The sequence below is a fragment of the Coregonus clupeaformis genome, chromosome 18 (genome assembly GCF_020615455.1).
Source record: "Coregonus clupeaformis isolate EN_2021a chromosome 18, ASM2061545v1, whole genome shotgun sequence".
Lineage (NCBI taxonomy): Eukaryota > Metazoa > Chordata > Actinopteri > Salmoniformes > Salmonidae > Coregonus > Coregonus clupeaformis.
The window spans coordinates 39,889,093-39,911,244 of NC_059209.1; the positions used below are offsets into that span (position 1 = coordinate 39,889,093).

At 44.9% G+C, this 22,152-nt stretch overlaps 1 protein-coding gene across 4 annotated transcripts in view; it reads right to left on the reverse strand.

Annotated features, from left to right (window-relative positions):
- Positions 1 to 550: 550 nt before the first annotated feature.
- Positions 551 to 22,152, reverse strand: part of LOC121558078 (calmodulin-regulated spectrin-associated protein 1-B-like) — a 49,691-nt gene continuing 28,089 nt past the window's right edge. For 2 of the 4 annotated variants that reach the window (XM_041871566.2, XM_041871567.2), the window contains 13 exons: positions 16,738 to 16,879; positions 16,250 to 16,389; positions 15,814 to 15,907; positions 13,487 to 13,622; positions 12,547 to 12,644; positions 8,740 to 8,818; positions 6,233 to 8,567; positions 5,730 to 5,866; positions 5,123 to 5,373; positions 4,712 to 4,814; positions 4,473 to 4,588; positions 4,217 to 4,335; positions 551 to 3,199 (listed from right to left, as the gene is read on the reverse strand). In XM_041871566.2, the coding sequence (XP_041727500.2) occupies positions 2,903 to 3,199; positions 4,217 to 4,335; positions 4,473 to 4,588; positions 4,712 to 4,814; positions 5,123 to 5,373; positions 5,730 to 5,866; positions 6,233 to 8,567; positions 8,740 to 8,818; positions 12,547 to 12,644; positions 13,487 to 13,622; positions 15,814 to 15,907; positions 16,250 to 16,389; positions 16,738 to 16,879 (4,047 nt within the window). In that variant the 3' untranslated portion in view covers positions 551 to 2,902. Of the gene's footprint in view, positions 3,200 to 4,216; positions 4,336 to 4,472; positions 4,589 to 4,711; positions 4,815 to 5,122; positions 5,374 to 5,729; positions 5,867 to 6,232; positions 8,568 to 8,739; positions 8,819 to 12,546; positions 12,645 to 13,450; positions 13,623 to 15,813; positions 15,908 to 16,249; positions 16,390 to 16,737; positions 16,880 to 22,152 lie in introns of all 4 variants that reach the window. The other 2 variants (XM_041871564.2, XM_041871565.2) reach the window with 1 other exon arrangement.

The window sequence follows — 22,152 nt, forward strand, 5'->3', positions numbered from 1 at the left end:
AGACACAGAACTGATGAGTAATTCTACCACAGATGGGTCCAGAAAGCTGAGAATTTGACAGCATCTGCTGTTGTGTGAATACCTGACACTCAGAGAGCCAACTGAAGAGAATAAATGACCTGTTGCCATGGTAGGTGTATGCATGTCTGCAGCAGTTTACCATGGTTATGAGTGCTGGGTGCACACCGCTGTTACAGTTGAGTGGTGGAAGGAGAGACAGTTAACACCAGGGAGGCCTGGAGGATAGCAGCACATCCACCAACTCCCTTGTAGTGACGTGATCTGGGTTGAACTTCAATTATATTCGGTATTTTTGGCCCAGCACCGGTGGAACAAGTTTGGAACACCTAAATGATTTAAGTGAAACATGCCTTCAATAATCCCTAGGTAACTGGTGTCGGGTGAAAACAAGGCATGCAAAACTATACTGTGAATATGCAAGTGTCTCTGAATAGTCGAGAACATACACATGTATGCTAAACTAACAAACAGTTGGTGATGTAGGCAGAAACACAGAAAGTAAAACGTGACCAGACAAATGAGAACAAAAAAGATTAAAATGTGTTTTAATAACTTGAAAAATTTATTCGGTTTCAGTGCTTCCATTTAAAAAATAAATAGATGGTATGATCTCAAAGAAATACTAAAATGAACAGGGATGGGAAGTACACACAGTAACATTAATAGTGATTAATGACAATATAATATTTTAGTAGACATAAAAACACACTAACATACAAAAGATCTATAAAAAAATAAATCAAATGCAGAAAATTATAATCAAGTACTCTATATATTTTTGGAGACTGCAGTATTAGTGAAGGAAGGACGTGATTTTAGTTGACTGGTCACACAGTCTTAAATCTTTGTGTTTGGTTTTAGTTCAGGAAAGGTAGCGTTTCTCAGTTTGGAGTGCACAGGAGTTCAGTTATGAAAAATATACCATCTTCCTTCTGCCATACATTTCGAATACCCTTTTAAAGTTGAATTCCACTTTTTGTAATCAGTGAGTAAAGTGCACGTGCAACACTTACAGTTGTTCTTGAGGCCAACATACGGTATCTAATAATAAGCACTTGGACAGAGAGAGAAAATAAAAATGGTGGCAGTGTTTGTCGACACCTTTCAGGAATGTTCTTTAATGTCGGTCGGTAGGTAAATAAATAGACCGCAGTCCCACAGAGTGACCCATTATGAATATATTAAATACTGTCATTCAAACCGGTTACAGCAGAACACACTCTTCAGAACAAGAGCATGCAGCTCTCTGGGGAGGGGAAAAGCTGGCTTAGCAGGGTTGGGGTCAATTCAGTCAATTCAGGAAGTAAAAGAAAATACAATTTCATTTTACTTCCTGAATTGACTGAATTGAAATGGAATTGACCCCACCCCTGGTGGGTAGCCGATCACTCATGGGGTAGGGAGGGGGGTACATTGCATGATAAAAGCCTTTGAAACGTGATCATGAGTGGAGTGCATCTTTATACAGGACATAATGCCCAGTGGAGAGAAACACGACTAGCTCTAACTAGCTCACGTACATCATACCGATTCATGTAATTTTATGATGAAAAACACATCAGCGCCGGTTACTGTATAACCAACCACACTGCTCCATTTAAAAAAGAACACAAAAACAAAACAAAAAAATAAGCATCATGACATTTTCGTAGAGTACCAAAGCCTATTATTCATTGTCCGTCTTCACCCCCCCGTTTTCAAAAGGGCTAAAGGAGCGTTGAAGAGTAGTTTAAAACGATCATCACTATTCTATACACCAGATAGACAGTGCTACGACGGGCTGCGCTGCGTAAGTTTAGAAGCGTTTGAATAAATAGACAGTTGATAGTAGCACTATGATGCATGAGGAAGGCCAGCGGATGGTCTGGGAGGAGCCCAGTAACAAACAGGAGACAGTTCAGAGCAGCACATTGGACAGAGAGAGAACTGGAGAGGCAAAGTTGGCGATGCTTGTCTATTAGCTAGTTATACTGGAGATTGTTTTGTTGCAGAACACCGGTCCTAGAAGTCCTAAAAGAATGTAAGCTGGTTACCTCAGGCCAGATTTTGAAGTGGAGAGATTGAGAACCACCCACCCCCTCCAACAACAGAGAAGAGGAGGGGGGGGGGGGGGGTCAATGGGTCATAGTATGAGAGAACCACCCACCCCCTTCAACAAGAGAGAGGCGGTGGGGATCAATGGATCATAGTGTGAGAGAACCACCCACCCCCTCCAACAAGAGAGAGGCGGTGGGGATCAATGGATCATAGTGTGAGAGAACCACCCACCCCCTTCAACAAGAGAGAGGCGGTGGGGATCAATGGATCATAGTGTGAGAGAACCACCCACCCCCTCCAACAAGAGCGAGGCGGTGGGGATCAATGGGTCATAGTGTGAGAGAACCACCCACCCCCTCCAACAAGAGCGAGGCGGTGGGGATCAATGGGTCATAGTGTGAGAGAACCACCCACCCCCTCAAATGGACTCCAACAACAGAGAGGGAGGCCGTAGTGTATGTTGCTGCAGCAGAGCTCAACCATTTCAGTGCCAAACCAATAAATACTTCAAGTAAAAAGAAATCCATCACATGAAAAAAATGACACATGCTTCTCTTAAAAGTCTTTAGAAAAACAGAACCGAATGAATCCATCGATGAACACCCTGAACAGAACACATTGAGATCCCGACAGATGACAATGTCACTGGCAGGCCACCAGTACATGTCTCCATGCATACATGCCCCCACATTAGTGTGAACTGAAGGAGCCACGTGTCTGGCCATCCCTGATAGAGGGAGTTTATTGGCTGTGGACATCAATGCAGTCTATCCAGCAGAGCAGAGCAGAGTGGAATGGAACCTAGGATGGGTCCCCCAGGGTGAGTTCCAGGTGCCTCCACTGATTATTTCCCGCTCTTCTTTGGCACAGTGGTTCTCTTGGCCTGCCACAGATGGTTGTGGATGGTGATGGCATCTATGCTGACAGACACAGTCTTGGCGGGGATGACAGTGAACTGCTTGCGGTCCGAGCTGTACTTGTAAAGCTTGTCGATCATCTTCTTGCTAATGCTCTTGGGGCCCGTGCCGGTCAGCTTGAGGATCTCCTCAGTGTCTGGGAAGTAGGAGTAGACCCCCCGGAACTGGCAGCCCCCATCCCTGAAAAGGATCATCAGGTGGTGGGCATCTACCCTCTCCAGCTCCTGGGATCAGATAGAGGGGGTTGGAGGGAGGGATCAGATAGAGGGGGTTGGAGGGAGGGATCAGATAGAGGGGGTTGAAGGGCGGGATCAGATAGAGGGGGAGGAGGAGGAGGGATCAGATAGAGGGGGAGGAGGAGGAGGGATCAGATAGAGGGGGAGGGAGGAATCAGATAGGGGGGGGATCAGATAGAGGGGGAGGGAGGGAGGGATCAGATAGAGGGGGAGGGAGGGAGGGATCAGATAGAGGGGGAGGGAGGGAGGGAGGGATCAGATAGAGGGGGAGGGAGGGATCAGATGGGGAGGGGGTTAGTATGGCTGACAAATATCTTGAGAAGCAGTCTCACGTTCTAGGCAATTTGATCATCACAGGTACAGTGATGTCCAGATGTCATGTGTAAGGCCTGGAGTTTTCCCTTCCTAGCCACCTGACTTGACCCGCTAAGACTCTAGACTTATAGCCTAAAACGAAGGTTTCAGTCAGGGAAAACTGTGTGTTTAGGACCAGAACTTGCTGTGCTACAGCTGGATACTATTGAGCTGAGCAGTTCATTCTGGCCCACTAATGTGTCCTACATGTTACTGTGCTCATTTACACAGCACAGAGTTAAAAATGACTGAACTAGAACAAAAGGACTACGCTCTCTGGAGTTTGGACTTTAGGAGGTGTGTGGTGTTACCACTGGTTCTGGAGTGCTTGTTGATAGCATTTAACAGTACAACTTGTGGAATAGGCTGGAATGCGGTTTTAACCAATCAGCATTCAGGATTAGAACCACCCAAATGCATAATTAAGCAATAAGGCCCGAGGGGGTGTGGTATATTGGCCATATACCACAAACCTCCAAGGTGCCTTATTGCTATTATAAACTGGTTACAAATGTAATTAGAGCAGTAAAAATAAATGTTTTGTCATACCCATGGTATACAGTCTGATACACCACGGCTGTCAGCCAACCAGCATTCAGGGCTCGAACCACCCAGTTTATAATAGCATTTAACAGTAAGATGATACTTCACCTCTAGAAGGGTGTTCTTCTGGGGTTCGTTGACTTTGCCGGCGAGGCAGCAGTGAGAAATGGCGTTGAAGATGATTGGCTTGTTGGACTTGGAACTGGGCTCCTTGAACAGCTTGGGACCTGAGGACAGTGGAACGACAGGTCTTAACATTAGATGCTAACATACATGAGGAGGAAGTGAGCAGAGCAATGTTTAATGGGAACATTATAGGGGCGTGTAATAGCTTGATATGGTAAAGGTTGTGACTTGTACTGACCAGTGTATTCTGCCATGGAAGTGATGGAAGACGCAGTGGATCCGTTGTCCCAGTCTCTCTCAGTGTTCCGACTGGCGTTCCGACTCAGGCCTGGGAACGACTCCACAAACTCACCCCTGGCAACGGATAGCAGAGAAAACAAAAAGATGGTTTCAAAATGTCAGAGATAGAAAACACACACTGACATACATTACACACAAACCGAAACTCACAACCACCCACATATCCGGGTTACTTACCGTTGGGAGCATGGCCCTCCACAGTTGAAGCTGTCTGCCTCGGTTGTGGCAGCAGAGGCCAGGGACAGACTAGAGCCTGACTGGACACTGCTCAGGTTGTCAGCTACAGAGAACCAAAACAGAGACGCTATCTTAGTATAGGTAACTCTTCCCATTACCCTCCTATCGTCACACACAGAAATGCATGACTGCAGTATCTGCAATATTGTCTCAATGAGAAGTGGGATGAATAAATCTGGCCTAGATCAAGGAGGAGGACCAGTGTCAGCAGGCTTTTTTTCCCTCCAGCCCAGCTGGATCAGATGTGTTAGTGCAGGAGTGGAGTAAAAGCCTGCAGAACCGCAGCCCTCTGAGACAGGAGTTAGAAACCCCTGGACTAGAAAGATAAGACAACATGCTGGTGTTTCTTACGGGTTGAAGATGAGCACTTGGAGGAGAAGGTGTCGCTGGAGATCTCCTCTCTGCTGAACACAGACTTGGGTCTGAGAGTCTGGTGACTGGGTTTCTTGGGCTTGGTCTTTGGGGTCTTGGGCTTGGCCGGGCTGCCGAGACCCTGCTCCTCCATCAGCTCCTGCTGCTTCCTCCTCAGGTACTGCTCCTTTATCAGCTCCCTACGGGCCTTCTCTTCCTCCTTCCTCATCCTGTCCTCCTCCGCCTTCCGCCTGGGGGGAGAGACAGACCACAGGCTCAACAACTGCTGCATTTGAATAGACAGAGTCACAATGTATTTAAAATGCATCTCAAGTCTCAACACACTTTACAGAGAAAAAATCGTAACACAGGACCTTATAACGCAGGACAGAAGAGGAATGCTGTTGCTCTTTTCTGCGTTTTTCGATTAGTCAATATTCAAGGCAAGTAGAACAAATACACAAACATTCTAAACTTGTGACTATTGTGGGAGGGGTTGTGTTGGTGTTGTTATGCTAGTGCTTGGACATGGTCTTATCCTACCTGAGCAGTATGTCTTGTCTAACAGACACAGTTTTGATTTGGTTGTAGAGACAATGTTCGTTACCTGGCCTCGTCCCGTTTCTGTTCCGTCTCAGCCTCCAGCTGCAGTTTGCGTAGCCGGGCCTCCTCAGCCTTCTTCTGCTGCCTTATTAGAAACGCTTCTCTCTTCTTAGCTAGTTCATCCTCTGCCTTCTGTTCATCCTGCAGCACAAAAAGTAACACTTGATCAATACTGGTATCAATTTCCTCAATTCAATTGAACACAACTTTATTTATACCAAACGATTGCCTGCTGTGTCTCCTCCCCCCCGTCTCTTGCCCCTTTTCTACATTAGTAGCTAGTAAGAGGTACTTTCAGTAATGGAGAATTTCATACTATTCCTTCCAAGACAGTTTTGTACAACTATAAAAATGTCATTTCTTCCCCTTTCCTGTTTGCTATGTCATTGAATTTTGTGCTTTTCATGTTATAATCAATAGACCTTCACCCACACATAAAATGACTGTCAAGTAGAACACATCTTGTCTATATATCCATAATGTAATAAGACTACATTTCAGATGTACCTTGAAGAAGAATCCCAGGCCAGACTTCTGTTCCCTGTCTTCCCCATCCATGGTGCTTTCCTGCCCCCTGTCTCCCTCCATCTCCTCTGGGTCTTTCAGGTCTGACAGGTCCACCTCGATCAGGGGGGCTTTGCTCCTCGACACTTCCTCTGAGGGGATGTTCTCCGTCCCCGAGCCGTCAGAGGAGTTCAGCTCCCCCTCCCTCAGAGTACTGGACAGGCACGGGTCAAAGGACATTTCTGGGGTGACGACCACTGGGTCGATACGGGCCGCCGTGCGCAGGTTAGCCTCGTCGTGGAGCCTGAAGGTGGCGTTATGTCCAGGCTTGTCCTGCCCACTGATTGTCTCTCCACCTGCAGAGGGGGTTCTGGGACTGGCGTCGGGGTGGTCCGTCCTGGGGGACCTGCCCCCAGGAAACTGCCTCAGGTGAGGCAGGGTCTCCAGACTGTGGGACGGGGTGATAGCCCTGTTTGAGGCCAGGACCGGCCTGCCTTGCTCCTTGGCCAGCTTCAGCTCTGAGGGCTTGGTCCTGGGGCCCCGGGCCGAACTCAGCTTGGGGGGTTTCCTGGATGGAGCGGTGCCGGTGGTTGGTGCGCAGCTGCCCAAATCCACAAAGTGGACGGCAGGTTGAGCCTTGGGTTCAGATGCGCTGGTCTTCTCGTTGGCTGAGCAGGGAGACAGGACCCTGGGAGGGGACTGTACATTCTGTTTCATCAGCAAGTCCTGCTGGAGGGACAGCTGCATCATCTGCTGCTGGATACTGCCGATAGCGTCATTCAGCATCTCGATGGATTGGTTACACTCGTTCAGGTCCAGCTCTTCATCCAGCAGCAGACCAGGACTACAGCTGCCCTTCCTGTCCACCATCTCTAAGGCACCTGGGACTGGCGAGGTGGCAGACTCAGGCTCTTTGGCCCCTCTCAGTGCATCCACGCAAGAGTCGTCTTTTGAACTTCCCCCTTTGTCCCCATTGAGCTCTTCTTTGCAGTAGTAGTCTGGTTTGAGCGGGTTGGGCAGGGTGTCGCTCTTGCCCTTCTTGACGATGTGCAGAAAGGCAGCTTTGCCCAGCTTCTGTCTCTGCCTGGCTGACAGCATCTCCATCTTCTTCTTCTGGTGCTCAATGGCTTTCCTCTTCTCCTCCAGCTGCATGTGGAGCTGAACCAGCTCAGAAGCCAGCACTATGGTACCTCCGTTTCCCCGTCCCCCCTGGGGCGAGGAGGGGCTCTGGTCCCTATTCAGCCTCCGGGAGGTGGGCAGGGACAGGGGCCCACTGCACTCCGAGCCGTCCGGGGTGGTCCTTTGGGAGCTGGAGGCGCTGGTTCGCAGGTCTTGGTTGCTGCCAAAGCGCTGCTGGGCCTTCCGCTCAGCGAAGCTGGTCATGCGTACGCTGCCGCTGGCTAGGCTGCTGGCCTGGGAGTGGGTGCTGAGACAGGGGCTGGAGCGACCACTACCACCATCATCCCCTTTCTTCTTGTTCCTATTTTCCTTCACCTTCAGGTCCTCCTGCAGCTTGGCTGACTCTTCCTCCTCGTCAAAGGTCTTCCTGGGCCTGGTTGGGTCCTTGGTGGTGAGGGCTTCATCCAGGTCCTCCTCATCAGCCTCGCCCAGGTCTGGCTCCTGGTCCTGCCAAGGCTTCTGGTCGTCGCTGTCAGAGTGGAGGTAGAAGCCACCTGCTGGCTCTCTGGAGGAGGGGTCCACACTGCTGGTAACCATGGGATTGATGGCCCCCTGTCCCTGGAGTGGCCCAGCCAGTGAGGTCTCAGTAGACAAGTCAAACTCCCCACTAGAGGCGGGAGTGTAGGTCCGGTTTAGGCTGGTGGGGGTTTTCCTCCTGGCCGACGCCACAAGTTCAGGTCCCCCCTCTACTCTCCGGATAGACCCCCCTCCCCGAGATCGACCAACCTCCCCGCTCTCCTCCTCCTTGTTCAGGCATACAGACTTCTCTTTCGCCGATTTTAACACAGCAGGCATCAGCGGTTCTAAATAAGAACTATCCTTGGGCTCGGCCCCAGCAGTTGGCTGCGTCACCTCTCCCTGACTGGGGAGAGAGGCTGACGCGTCAGTCCTCATCACTGCCACAAGCTCCTCCTCCATGTTGACGTTTCCCAGAAGGCCGTGGCCATTGACTCGGCGGGGGGCGGGGCTGACTGGGGCGCGGCCTACCTGGGCGTGTCCGATCAGGGTGTGGCCCTGGGGGGTGAGGTTGACTACGTTAGAGGCCAGACTGTCTTTACTGATGGAGCGGCCCAGACTCACACTGTCACCAGAGGCAATGTCAGCGTCGCTGTCAGTTGCTGAGATGCCAAATGTGTACGGGTTGAGCGTCGACGTCGGCCTAGAGAGAAAGAGAGAAGGAGAAATGAAGACATTAGGCATGCGAGATGCACAACATTGGAAATCAAGGAGAAAAAGGCTACGGTCTGTTTTAACACATCTCTGAAACATACATTGATTGTATAACAGTTCATAGAGTAAAAATGGAATACAGTGTTATTCTCATACTACACCTCTGTCTCCTATCAGACCAGGCCTGCACTGAGCCTCGTGGCGGTTTGTTCTCCAAGGAGTTGGAGCGGTTTCTGGTACCTAGACACACAGACACAACAATGATCATACAGCTACCTACAATACACAACAGAGAAGCCATCTCTGATATTGAGATGTGAGCTGTAATAATATTCCCCTATAATAAAAACCACACAACCATCAGAAATGGCTAAATGTAACTTGTGTAAGCTATGGATAGTTTTGAGAAGTCTTCTATAGTAAATGGTAACTGTGGTGTACATTTTACATTTTAGTCATTTAGCAGACGCTCTTATCCAGAGCGACTTACAGTTAGTGAGTGCATACATACTGCTGTTGTTCTGAGATAGACAGTAATATAACAGTGTTCTAGGTAATACTGCTGTTGTTCTGAGACAGACAGTAATATAACAGTGTTCTATGTAATACTGCTGTTGTTCTGAGACAGACAGTAATATAACAGTGTTCTATGTAATACTGCTGTTGTTCTGAGACAGTAATATAACAGTGTTCTATGTAATACTGCTGTTGTTCTGAGACAGACAGTAATATAACAGTGTTCTAGGTAATACTGCTGTTGTTCTGAGACAGACAGTAATATAACAGTGCTCTAGGTAATACTGCTGTTGTTCTGAGACAGACAGTCATATAACAGTGTTCTAGGTAATACTGCTGTTGTTCTGAGACAGACAGTAATATAACAGTGTTCTAGGTAATACTGCTGTTGTTCTGAGACAGACAGTAATATAACAGTGTTCTAGGTAATCCTGCTGTTGTTCTGAGACAGACAGTAATATAACAGTGTTCTAGGTAATCCTGCTGTTGTTCTGAGACAGACAGTAATATAACAGTGTTCTAGGTAATACTGCTGTTGTTCTGAGACAGACAGTAATATAACAGTGTTCTAGGTAATACTGCTGTTGTTCTGAGACAGACAGTAATATAACAGTGCTCTAGGTAATACTGCTGTTGTTCTGAGACAGACAGTAATATAACAGTGTTCTAGGTAATACTGCTGTTGTTCTGAGACAGACAGTAATATAACAGTGTTCTAGGTAATACTGCTGTTGTTCTGAGACAGACAGTCATATAACAGTGTTCTAGGTAATACTGCTGTTGTTCTGAGACAGACAGTAATATAACAGTGTTCTAGGTAATACTGCTGTTGTTCTGAGACAGACAGTAATATAACAGTGTTCTAGGTAATACTGCTGTTGTTCTGAGACAGACAGTAATATAACAGTGTTCTAGGTAATACTGCTGTTGTTCTGAGACAGACAGTCATATAACAGTGTTCTAGGTAATACTGCTGTTGTTCTGAGACAGACAGTAATATAACAGTGTTCTATGTAATACTGCTGTTGTTCTGAGACAGACAGTAATATAACAGTGTTCTAGGTAATACTGCTGTTGTTCTGAGACAGACAGTAATATAACAGTGTTCTAGGTAATACTGCTGTTGTTCTGAGACAGACAGTAATATAACAGTGTTCTAGGTAATACTGCTGTTGTTCTGAGACAGACAGTAATATAACAGTGTTCTAGGTAATACTGCTGTTGTTCTGAGACAGACAGTAATATAACAGTGTTCTAGGTAATACTGCTGTTGTTCTGAGACAGACAGTAATATAACAGTGTTCTAGGTAATCCTGCTGTTGTTCTGAGACAGACAGTAATATAACAGTGTTCTAGGTAATACTGCTGTTGTTCTGAGACAGACAGTAATATAACAGTGTTCTAGGTAATCCTGCTGTTGTTCTGAGACAGACAGTAATATAACAGTGTTCTAGGTAATACTGCTGTTGTTCTGAGACAGACAGTAATATAACAGTGTTCTATGTAATACTGCTGTTGTTCTGAGACAGACAGTAATATAACAGTGTTCTAGGTAACACTGCTGTTGTTCTGACAGAGACAGTAATATAACAGTGTTCTAGGTAATACTGCTGTTGTTCTGAGACAGACAGTAATATAACAGTGTTCTAGGTAATACTGCTGTTGTTCTGAGACAGACAGTAATATAACAGTGTTCTAGGTAATACTGCTGTTGTTCTGAGACAGACAGTAATATAACAGTGTTCTAGGTAACACTGCTGTTGTTCTGAGACAGACAGTAATATAACAGTGTTCTAGGTAATACTGCTGTTGTTCTGAGACAGACAGTAATATAACAGTGTTCTAGGTAATACTGCTGTTGTTCTGAGACAGACAGTAATATAACAGTGTTCTAGGTAATACTGCTGTTGTTCTGAGACAGACAGTAATATAACAGTGTTCTAGGTAATACTGCTGTTGTTCTGAGACAGACAGTAATATAACAGTGTTCTAGGTAATACTGCTGTTGTTCTGAGACAGACAGTAATATAACAGTGTTCTAGGTAATACTGCTGTTGTTCTGAGACAGACAGTAATATAACAGTGTTCTAGGTAATACTGCTGTTGTTCTGAGACAGACAGTAATATAACAGTGTTCTAGGTAATACTGCTGTTGTTCTGAGACAGACAGTAATATAACAGTGTTCTAGGTAATACTGCTGTTGTTCTGAGACAGACAGTAATATAACAGTGTTCTAGGTAATACTGCTGTTGTTCTGAGACAGACAGCAATATAACAGTGTTCTAGGTAATACTGCTGTTGTTCTGAGACAGACAGTAATATAACAGTGTTCTAGGTAACACTGCTGTTGTTCTGAGACAGACAGTAATATAACAGTGTTCTAGGTAATACTGCTGTTGTTCTGAGACAGACAGTAATATAACAGTGTTCTAGGTAATACTGCTGTTGTTCTGAGACAGACAGTAATATAACAGTGTTCTAGGTAATACTGCTGTTGTTCTGAGACAGACAGTAATATAACAGTGTTCTAGGTAATACTGCTGTTGTTCTGAGACAGACAGTAATATAACAGTGTTCTAGGTAATACTGCTGTTGTTCTGAGACAGACAGTAATATAACAGTGTTCTAGGTAACACTGCTGTTGTTCTGAGACAGACAGTAATATAACAGTGTTCTAGGTAATACTGCTGTTGTTCTGAGACAGACAGTAATATAACAGTGTTCTAGGTAATACTGCTGTTGTTCTGAGACAGACAGTAATATAACAGTGTTCTAGGTAATACTGCTGTTGTTCTGAGACAGACAGTAATATAACAGTGTTCTAGGTAATACTGCTGTTGTTCTGAGACAGACAGTAATATAACAGTGTTCTAGGTAATACTGCTGTTGTTCTGAGACAGACAGTAATATAACAGTGTTCTAGGTAATACTGCTGTTGTTCTGAGACAGACAGTAATATAACAGTGTTCTAGGTAATACTGCTGTTGTTCTGAGACAGACAGTAATATAACAGTGTTCTAGGTAATACTGCTGTTGTTCTGAGACAGACAGTAATATAACAGTGTTCTAGGTAATACTGCTGTTGTTCTGAGACAGACAGTAATATAACAGTGTTCTAGGTAATACTGCTGTTGTTCTGAGACAGACAGTAATATAACAGTGTTCTAGGTAATACTGCTGTTGTTCTGAGACAGACAGTAATATAACAGTGTTCTAGGTAATACTGCTGTTGTTCTGAGACAGACAGTAATATAACAGTGTTCTAGGTAATACTGCTGTTGTTCTGAGACAGACAGTCATATAACAGTGTTCTAGGTAATACTGCTGTTGTTCTGAGACAGACAGTAATATAACAGTGTTCTAGGTAATACTGCTGTTGTTCTGAGACAGACAGTAATATAACAGTGTTCTATGTAATAAAGCTGTTGTTGGTGTAGTGTGGTGCCCTCACCTGATCCATCTTCTCCCTGCTGTTGCTTCTGCTGTCTCTGCCTTAGGGGGAGGAGTGGGTGGGAGGGGCTGAAGGCTTCCCCAGGACCTCCCTTATTACTGAAAATAACCAAAACGGCACAAACCACTTAGATTACCTACCAAGTCCACAACAATCTTCTAGCAGTACCGTAGCAGTCAACATTCACAATCCATCTTTGCAGGATATATCTAAGCAGCAGATCAAATTCCAATTCAATATATTTTATCCAGGCTGTGTGAATCCATTCAGTAGTTCTTAATATATAATTTCTTGGCAAATGTAAATTAATTCAGAAGGTCTTAAGTACCAACACAGTTTTAGGGATAAGCCCCTCTTACACCTTTAGTAAAGCAGATTGACCCACATTATCTAGAACATTATCGGTCTAGTCTTCTCACAAAGGGAATCATGATTTTAAGAATCATAAGAAGTGCGAACTAAGCCACAGACATCCAGTCTTTTCTCCATAACCACCGACCCTACAGGTAAACAACCAGTCAGTTGACATTATGGCCTTTGCCCATCTGACCTACTGTCCCTTTAATCCAATCAGCTAATCTTTGACTGTCCCGCTGACCAACCAGCACACGATAAGCAATGGTCACTGAAATGGTGGTGATATTACAAAGCTATGAATTTATACGTTTTCTTCAAGGCTTTATGTATTGTGAAACATCAATGAATTGATATAAACACAGTGTAGGACAAAACAAAGGTATAAAAGAGGTGGGCTGGAAGCCAAGTGGGGAGAGATAACGGAGTATCAACAAAACTAGTATTTTTTGACAGATCTCTTCATCCCTGTCAAGCTAACTAGGAGAGAAACAAACAGGTTGATGAAATGAGAAGGGTGGGTGGAGAAAGGAAGGAAGGAGAAACTTACAGAGGGTCAGAGTCTTCAGCAGGGTACAGGACGTACCTGCCATCAGGGCTGCTCTGGGCAGAAACAGACAGCGAGGCCTCTGGGATGCCAGGGGTAACCTGGAAGCTGCGCTTGGTGGCGTTGGAGATGGGCACTGAGGGGCGGGCACTCTTCGGCTGAGCCATGGCTCGGGCTGTTGTGAGAGAAGAGGAGAGGTGTCAATCAAAACAGAGGTGGGTGGGTAAGGGGTGGAGAATCTGAGAATAATGTAACTAGTGTACTTGTAATTTCTGGTGAAGTTCAGACAAAATAAATGATAATCAGCTAAATCTAAACATCTCCATATATTAGCAGTGGTTCCCAGCTCCAGTCCTCCAGTACCCCCTACAGAACACATTTTGTTATAGCCCCAGACAAACTCCCCTGATTCAACTCATTGAGGGCTTGATGATTAGTTGACAAGTTGAATCAGGTGTGCTTGTCCGGGCTACAATAAAAATGTGTACTGTTGTGGGTACTTGAGGACCGGAGTTGGGAACCACTACAGTCGTGGTCAAAAGTTTTGAGAATGTGAAGACCTTCAAAGTTGGCTGCTTCAGTGTTATGAGATATTTTTGTCAGATGTTACTATGGTATACTGAAGTATAATTATAAGCATTCCATGAGTGTCAAAGGCTTTATTGACAATTACATTAAGTTGATGCAAAGAGTCAATATTTGCAGTGTTGACCCTTCTTTTTCAAGACCTCTGCAATCCGCCCTGGCATGCTGTCAATTTACTTCTGGGCCACATCCTGACTGATGGCAGCGCATTCTTGCATAATCAATGCTTGGAGTTTGTCAGAATTTGTGGGTTTTTGTTTGTCCACCCGCCTCTTGAGGATCGACCACAAGTTCTCAATGGGATTAAGGTCTGGGGAGTTTCCTGGCCATCGACCCAAAATGTCGATGTTTTTTTCCCCGAGCCACTTAGTTATCACTTTTGCCTTACGGCAAGGTGCGCCATCATGCTGGAAAAGGCATTGGTCGTCACCAAACTGTTCTTGGAAGGTTGGGAGAAGTTGCTCTCGGAGGATGTCTTGGTACCATTCTTTATTTATGGCTGTGTTCTTAGGCAAAATTGTGAGTGAGACCACTCCCTTGGCTGAGAAGCAACCCCACACATGAATGTCTCAGGATGCTTTACTGTTGGCATGACACAGGACTGATGGTAGCGCTCACCTTGTCTTCTCCGGACAAGGTGTTTTCCGGATACCCCAAACAATCGGAAAGGGGATTCAGAGAAAATTACTTTACCCCAGTCCTCAGCAGTCCAATCCCTGTACCTTTTGCAGAATATCAGTCTGTCCCTGATGTTTTTCCTGGAGAGAAGTGGCTTCTTTGCTGCCCTTCTTGACACCAGGCCATCCTCCAAAAGTGTTCGCCTCACTGTGCGTGCAAATGCACTCAAACCTGCCTGCTGCCATTCCTGAGCAAGCTCTGCACTGGTGGTGCCCCGATCCCGCAGCTGATTCAACTTTAGGAGACGGTCCTGGCACTTGGTGGACTTTCTTGGGCGCCCTGACACCTTCTTCTCAACAATTGAACCTCTCTCCTTGAAGTTCTTGATGATCCGATAAATGGTTGATTTAGGTGCAATATCCTTGCCTGTGAAGCCCTTTTTGTGCAAAGCAATGATGATGGTACGTGTTTCCTTGCAGGTAACCATGGTTAACAGAGGAAGAACAATGATTTCAAGCACCACCCTCCTTTTAAAGCTTCCAGTCTGTTATTCTAACTCAATCAGCATGACAGAGTGATCTCCAGCCTTGTCCTCGTCAACACTCTCACCTGTGTTAACGAGAGAATCACTGACATGATGGCAGCTGGTCATTTTGTGGCAGGGCTGAAATGCAGTGGAAATGTTTTTGGGGGATTAAGTTCATTTTAATGGCAAATAGGGACTTTGCAATTAATTGCAATTCATCTGATCACTCTTCATGACATTCTTGAGTATATGCAAATTGCCATCATAAAAACTGAGGCAGCAGACTTTGTGAAAATTAGTATTTGTGTCATTCTCAAAACTTTTGACCACGATTGTATATTAGAGTACTGTTGAAATTGCATGGGGATCATTTACAAATTTGCATTGAAATGTCTCTCGGCTCCAGCCCTAGGAGAACAGTCCTCTGAGAAGGAATGAAAATAAAAAAGACAGTTGAACCTCTTCGTGTCCTATAAGGAAGAAGTCATAATGTACTCCTTTTCCCTGTCCTGCAGGTTCAACAGATTTGTTGATCCATCCAGAAGGCTGCAAACCTCTCTGCTCATCCAAAAAAAAAAAAAAAAACATACTGAACATCCCATTCAGACCACAACACACCCATAGAGATGATCCTCACCATCTTTGAAGTCCTCCGTCCTGGGTTGGACAAACTCTGGCTTGACGGTCTCAAACCACCAGAAGAGCTCAGCGATGAACACCATCACATTGTGCTGAGTAGGGAAAACAAGAACCACATTAGAGAAACCCTGAACTACAACGACATACAACTATAGCATGCAACATGTTACCAAAACAATAAATTAAAATGTCATCAATGAAGTGCTTCCGTAGAAACACAGAAAAATAACTATATCCTCAAAAGAACAATGACATGGAAAACCAGCTACAGTGACAGGGAAAACCAGCTACAGTGACAGGGAAAACCAGCTACAGTGACAGGGAAAACCAGCTACAGTGACAGGGAAAACCAGCTGCTAGTGACAGGGAAAACCAGCTACAGTGACAGGGAAAACCACCTACAGTGTAAAAAAATACCAATAGGACTTATTTACCTTGAGCACCAGTGGAGAGTAGAGCATGTCTTCCATGGTTAGGTAGAAGCTCTTGTTGAGATATTCATTTGAGAACTGCTTGAGCAGCTGGATGTTGTACAGACTGTCAGCTATGGAGGTCACCTCCTTCAGACAGATATCTGATAGAGACACAGGAGGTCAAAGGTCAGGATGGTGCTCAATGACCTGACGTTTAGAAATGTCACATAGGAATGAGCACGTGAGAGTGCAACCCTCCTTGGCACTGTCAGGGCACAACGCACAGATATAATGTCCACAACATAGAACTTCTGGAGTAAGGCTAATGGGCCATTTCAATTACAAAACAGGTGAAATATATGATATTACTGATGGTTTGAGGTCAGACAAATCTGGGATTCCTGACTAATCAGGGAGAAAAACAAAACAAATCTCTCTCAATAGGATAGATTCAATATCTAATGATTAACCCCCAGTTTGTTGATGACAGATGGTGTCCCATGTTGTACCGTGGAGCTTCATGAGGTCGGGGCAGTAATAGTGGACCACGATGAGGAGGGCGGCTCCGTCACACACGTCCCTCATCAGATCCTCCAGCAGGGGGAAGAAGGGCAGCTGGCGGCACAAGGCGTTCTCCCTGCGGTACCTCACCTGACCACCAGGGGGAGGGAGAGAGTCAGAGAGGAATACAAAGAGATAGGGCTGGTTTATTAGGCTCCATCCAGGGGGGAACAACTGCCCCCTCTCACTTAACCCACGAAGTTCAAGGCCGACCACGGTACTGCAGACACTGTTTCCAGAAAACATGATCCCCAATTATAAATGAAAGGGAAAACGGTCATCTTCGTGGACAATCTTCATTTAAATAAAAACAAATTTCAAAGACAATCATGGAACCAATAATGACTTCTATTACACCAGATGTATGTCCTTGAACCGATTATAAAAAACAGAAGAAGTTAAGGATAATTTAGTTGCTAATGACAGCCTGCAGTACCCCGGTCAGACTTCAACTTGAGATACTCAATGACAGGGGGAAGCACTGAGCTAGCCAGCAACGTCACTTCCTGGGGTAGGTCAAACTGCGCACGCATGTTATTTCTACATAAATCCTCCATATGATACGCCATCTTAACAGACTTCCTTGGCTCCGAATGCGCTATCAAGTCTTCAATTAGGAATTAAATGTGTCATGTGATCCATGGCTTTGTCCAGTCATATACAGTTGAAGTCGGAAGTTTACATACACTTAGGTTGGAGTCATTAAAACTAGTTTTTCAACCACTACACACATTTCTTGTTAACAAACTAGTTTTGGCAAGTTAGGACATCTACTTTGTGCATGACACAAGTAATTTTTCTAACAATTGTTTACAGACAGATTATTTCACTTATAATTCACTGTATCACAATTCCAGTGGGTCACTTAGTTGACTGTGCCTTTAAACAGCTTGGAAAATTCCAGAAAATGATGTCATGGCTTTAGAAGCTTCTGATAGGCTAATTGACATCATTTGAGTCAATTGGAGGTGTACCTGTGGATGTATTTCAAGGCCTACCTTCAAACTCAGTGCCTCTTTGCTTGACATCATGGGAAAATCAAAAGAAATCAGCCAAGACCTCAGAAAAAGAATTGTAGACCTCCACAAGTCTGGTTCATCCTTGGGAGCAATTTCCAAACACCTGAAGGTACCGCGTTCATCTGTACAAACAATAGTACGCAAGTGTGGACACCATGGGACCACGCAGCCGTCATACCGCTCAGATTAACGTACTTTGGTGCGAAAAGTGCAAATCAATCCCAGAACAACAACAAAGGACCTTGTGAAGATGCTGGAGGAAACAGGTACAAAAGTATCTATATCCACAGTAAAACGAGTCCTACAGTGGGGAAAAAAAGTATTTAGTCAGCCACCAATTGTGCAAGTTCTCCCACTTAAAAAGATGAGAGAGGCCTGTAATGTTCATCATAGGTACATGTCAACTATGACAGACAAAATGAGGAAAAAAAATCCAGAAAATCACATTGTAGGATTTTTAATGAATTTATTTGCAAATTATGGTGGAAAATAAGTATTTGGTCAATAACAAAAGTTTCTCAATACTTTGTTATATACCCTTTGTTGGCAATGACACAGGTCAAACGTTTTCTGTAAGTCTTCACAAGGTTTTCACACACTGTTGCTGGTATTTTGGCCCATTCCTCCATGCAGATCTCCTCTAGAGCAGTGATGTTTTGGGGCTGTCGCTGGGCAACACGGACTTTCAACTCCCTCCAAAGATTTTCTATGGGGTTGAGATCTGGAGACTGGCTAGGCCACTCCAGGACCTTGAAATGCTTCTTACGAAGCCACTCCTTCGTTGCCCGGGCGGTGTGTTTGGGATCATTGTCATGCTGAAAGACCCAGCCACGTTTCATCTTCAATGCCCTTGCTGATGGAAGGAGGTTTTCACTCAAAATCTCACAATACATGGCCCCATTCATTCTTTCCTTTACACGGATCAGTCGTCCTGGTCCCTTTGCAGAAAAACAGCCCCAAAGCATGATGTTTCCACCCCCATGCTTCACAGTAGGTATGGTGTTCTTTGGATGCAACTCAGCATTCTTTGTCCTCCAAACACGACGAGTTGAGTTTTTACCAAAAAAGTTCTATTTTGGTTTCATCTGACCATATGACATTCTCCCAATCCTCTTCTGGATCATCCAAATGCACTCTAGCAAACTTCAGACGGGCCTGGACATGTACTGGCTTAAGCAGGGGGACACGTCTTGCACTTCACGATTTGAGTCCCTGGTGGCGTAGTGTGTTACTGATGGTAGGCTTTGTTACTTTGGTCCCAGCTCTCTGCAGGTCATTCACTAGGTCCCCCCGTGTGGTTCTGGGATTTTTGCTCACCGTTCTTGTGATCATTTTGACCCCACGGGGTGAGATCTTGCGTGGAGCCCCAGATCGAGGGAGATTATCAGTGGTCTTGTATGTCTTCCATTTCCTAATAATTGCTCCCACAGTTGATTTCTTCAAACCAAGCTGCTTACCTATTGCAGATTTAGTCTTCCCAGCCTGGTGCAGGTCTACAATTTTGTTTCTGGTGTCCTTTGACAGCTCTTTGGTCTTGGCCATAGTGGAGTTTGGAGTGTGACTGTTTGAGGTTGTGGACAGGTGTCTTTTATACTGATAACAAGTTCAAACAGGTGCCATTAATACAGGTAACGAGTGGAGGACAGAGGAGCCTCTTAAAGAAGAAGTTACAGGTCTGTGAGAGCCAGAAATCTTGCTTGTTTGTAGGTGACCAAATACTTATTTTCCACCATAATTTGCAAATAAATTCATTAAAACTCCTACAATGTGATTTTCTGGATTTTTTTTCCTCATTTTGTCTGTCATAGTTGACGTGTACCTATGATGAAAATTACAGGCCTCTCTCATCTTTTTAAGTGGGAGAACTTGCACAATTGGTGGCTGACTAAATACTTTTTTCCCCCACTGTATATCGACATAACCTGAAAGGCCGCTCAGCAAGGAAGAAGCCAATGCTCCAAAACCGCCATAAAAAAGTCAGACTACGGTTTGCAACTGCACATGGGACAAATATCGTACTTTTTGGAGAAATGTACTCTGGTCTGATGAAACAAAAATAGAACTGTTTGGCCATAATGACCATCGTTATATTTGGAGGAAAAAGGGGAAGGCTTGCAAGCCGAAGAACACCATCCCAACCGTGAAGCACGAGGGTGGCAGCATCATGCTGTGGGGGTGCTTTGCTGCAGGAGGGACTGGTGCACTTCACAAAATAGATGGTATCATGAGGAAGGAAAATTATGTGGATATATTGAAGCAACATCTCAAGACATCAGTCAGGAAGTTAAAGCTTGGTCGCAAATGGGTCTTCCAAATGGATAATGACCCCAAGCATTCTTGTTGTGGCAAAATGGCTTAAGGACAACAAAGTCAAGGTATTGGAGTGGCCATCACAATGCCCTGACCTCAATCCTATAGAAAATGTGTGGGCAGAACTGAAAAAGCGTTTGCGAGCAAGGAGGCCTACAAACCTGACTCAGTTACACCAGCTCTGTCAGGAGGAATGGGCCAAAATTCACCCAACTTATTGTGGGAAGCTTGTGGAAGGCTACCCGAAACGTTTGACCCAAGTTAAACAATTTAAAAGGCAATGCTACCAAATACTAATTGAGTGTATGTAAACTTCTGACCCACTGGGAATGTGATGAAAGAAATAAAAGCTGAAAGAAATCATTCTCTCTACTATTATTCTGACATTTCACATTCTTAAAATAAAGTGGTGATCCTAACTGACCTAAGAGAGGGAATTTTTACTAGGATTAAATGTCAGGAATTGTGAAAAACTAAGTTTAAAATGTATTTTGCTAAGGGGTATGTAAACTTCCGACTTCAACTGTACACAGTCATTGCCTACATCATACAGCCTAGTGTTTATACAGTGGAAGGCAACGTTTAGGATGAAAATGGCATGACTAGAGCAGACATGACGCCCTGGTGAACAACACAGAGAATCATTTCAGGTCTAGATAATGAATTTATATCCGAATTAATTCAGTGGCATTCCCTGAATAAGCCCCAGTCTGTGTTTGGGTGGATCGAGATGGGTGGAGTGGGGTGGGGTGGTCCTTTATAGCAGGGATTCCCAAACCTTTTGGGGGCCAGAGAACCCATTTGTGATAGCAAATTCATTAGGGACCCCCTCCTAATCAGAACACAACTGGAGTGAGATAAATATAGCATACAAGAGTCTACTATGTCTCGGCCCTGGGAAGGAACAATTTAAATCTCTTGGCATCAGAGAGAAAATGTTGCAGTTTTCAAGCCAATATCCTGTAAGTTTGCCATGAGGCAGTTTTAAAGCTTAAATTACAGTGCATTTGTTTTATAAAAATAATTTTTGGGGGAATAGAAGTATTGAGTTGAAAAATGTATAATTGGTGGAGTTCTGTGGATACCAATATCCCTGTGAGCCTCCCAGGACCATGTTGCCCAAGGTTAAGAACATAAATTGTATATGAATAATATTACAATTGTATTGTATAACACCTGCTAAACTTATTCCACAGATCACTTGAACAAAATGTGTATAATCTGTTAGTAATATTAATAAACACATTTTGTTGTTGTTGATCTGGCCACGGACCCCCTGCAGACCCCACTTTGAGAAACCCTGCTTTATAGAGCGGTGATATGGAGCCATGGTTGGCCTGACAGCCACCCACCCTCACACACCTCTCTGGGAATGCTGTGTCACTGTCAGCACAGTCAAACCAGGCCACTGGCACAGAGGGAGGGACACATGGGAATCACTGGCCCACTTCTGCTGGCTAACGGTGTTGTGGAAAACCCCCCGAGTCAGCCTATTGAGTTGACACTGCTGTAGTCTACTGGCCAGGCAAGTTCAATTCTTATGGCTCTAGCTGAACCATCCTAAACATTTACTGCAACAATTAACCATGGTACAACACACACTGTCTGCAATCTGACTACACATCTTTAGGGCATAATAAGGATAATTCTACAAGGGTAACTACCATAATACAACACACTTCGAATACTATTCTGACACCATTATGCTAATTCTACAAGGGTAACTACCGTCACAGGTGAAATAATCTGGAGAACAACTAGACAACCACAGGACTAAAGGTTTCACATCCATCCTACAGCAGCCCTAGAAGAAGGGAGAGGTACTGCTGGAACCGTACCACTATGGAGCGCTCCAGCTCCTCTGGCTCCAGCATGCATTGGGCCAAGGCGGGCATTAAATCAGACTGAGACACACACACACAGACAGCAGAGTGTAAGAAGGAAACCTTGGGCAAGTAGAGACACCGTGAGAGGCCAGGGAGAGAGCACATGGGCATAGCAGACAGAGACAGCATAGGAGGGGTGGGCATGGCA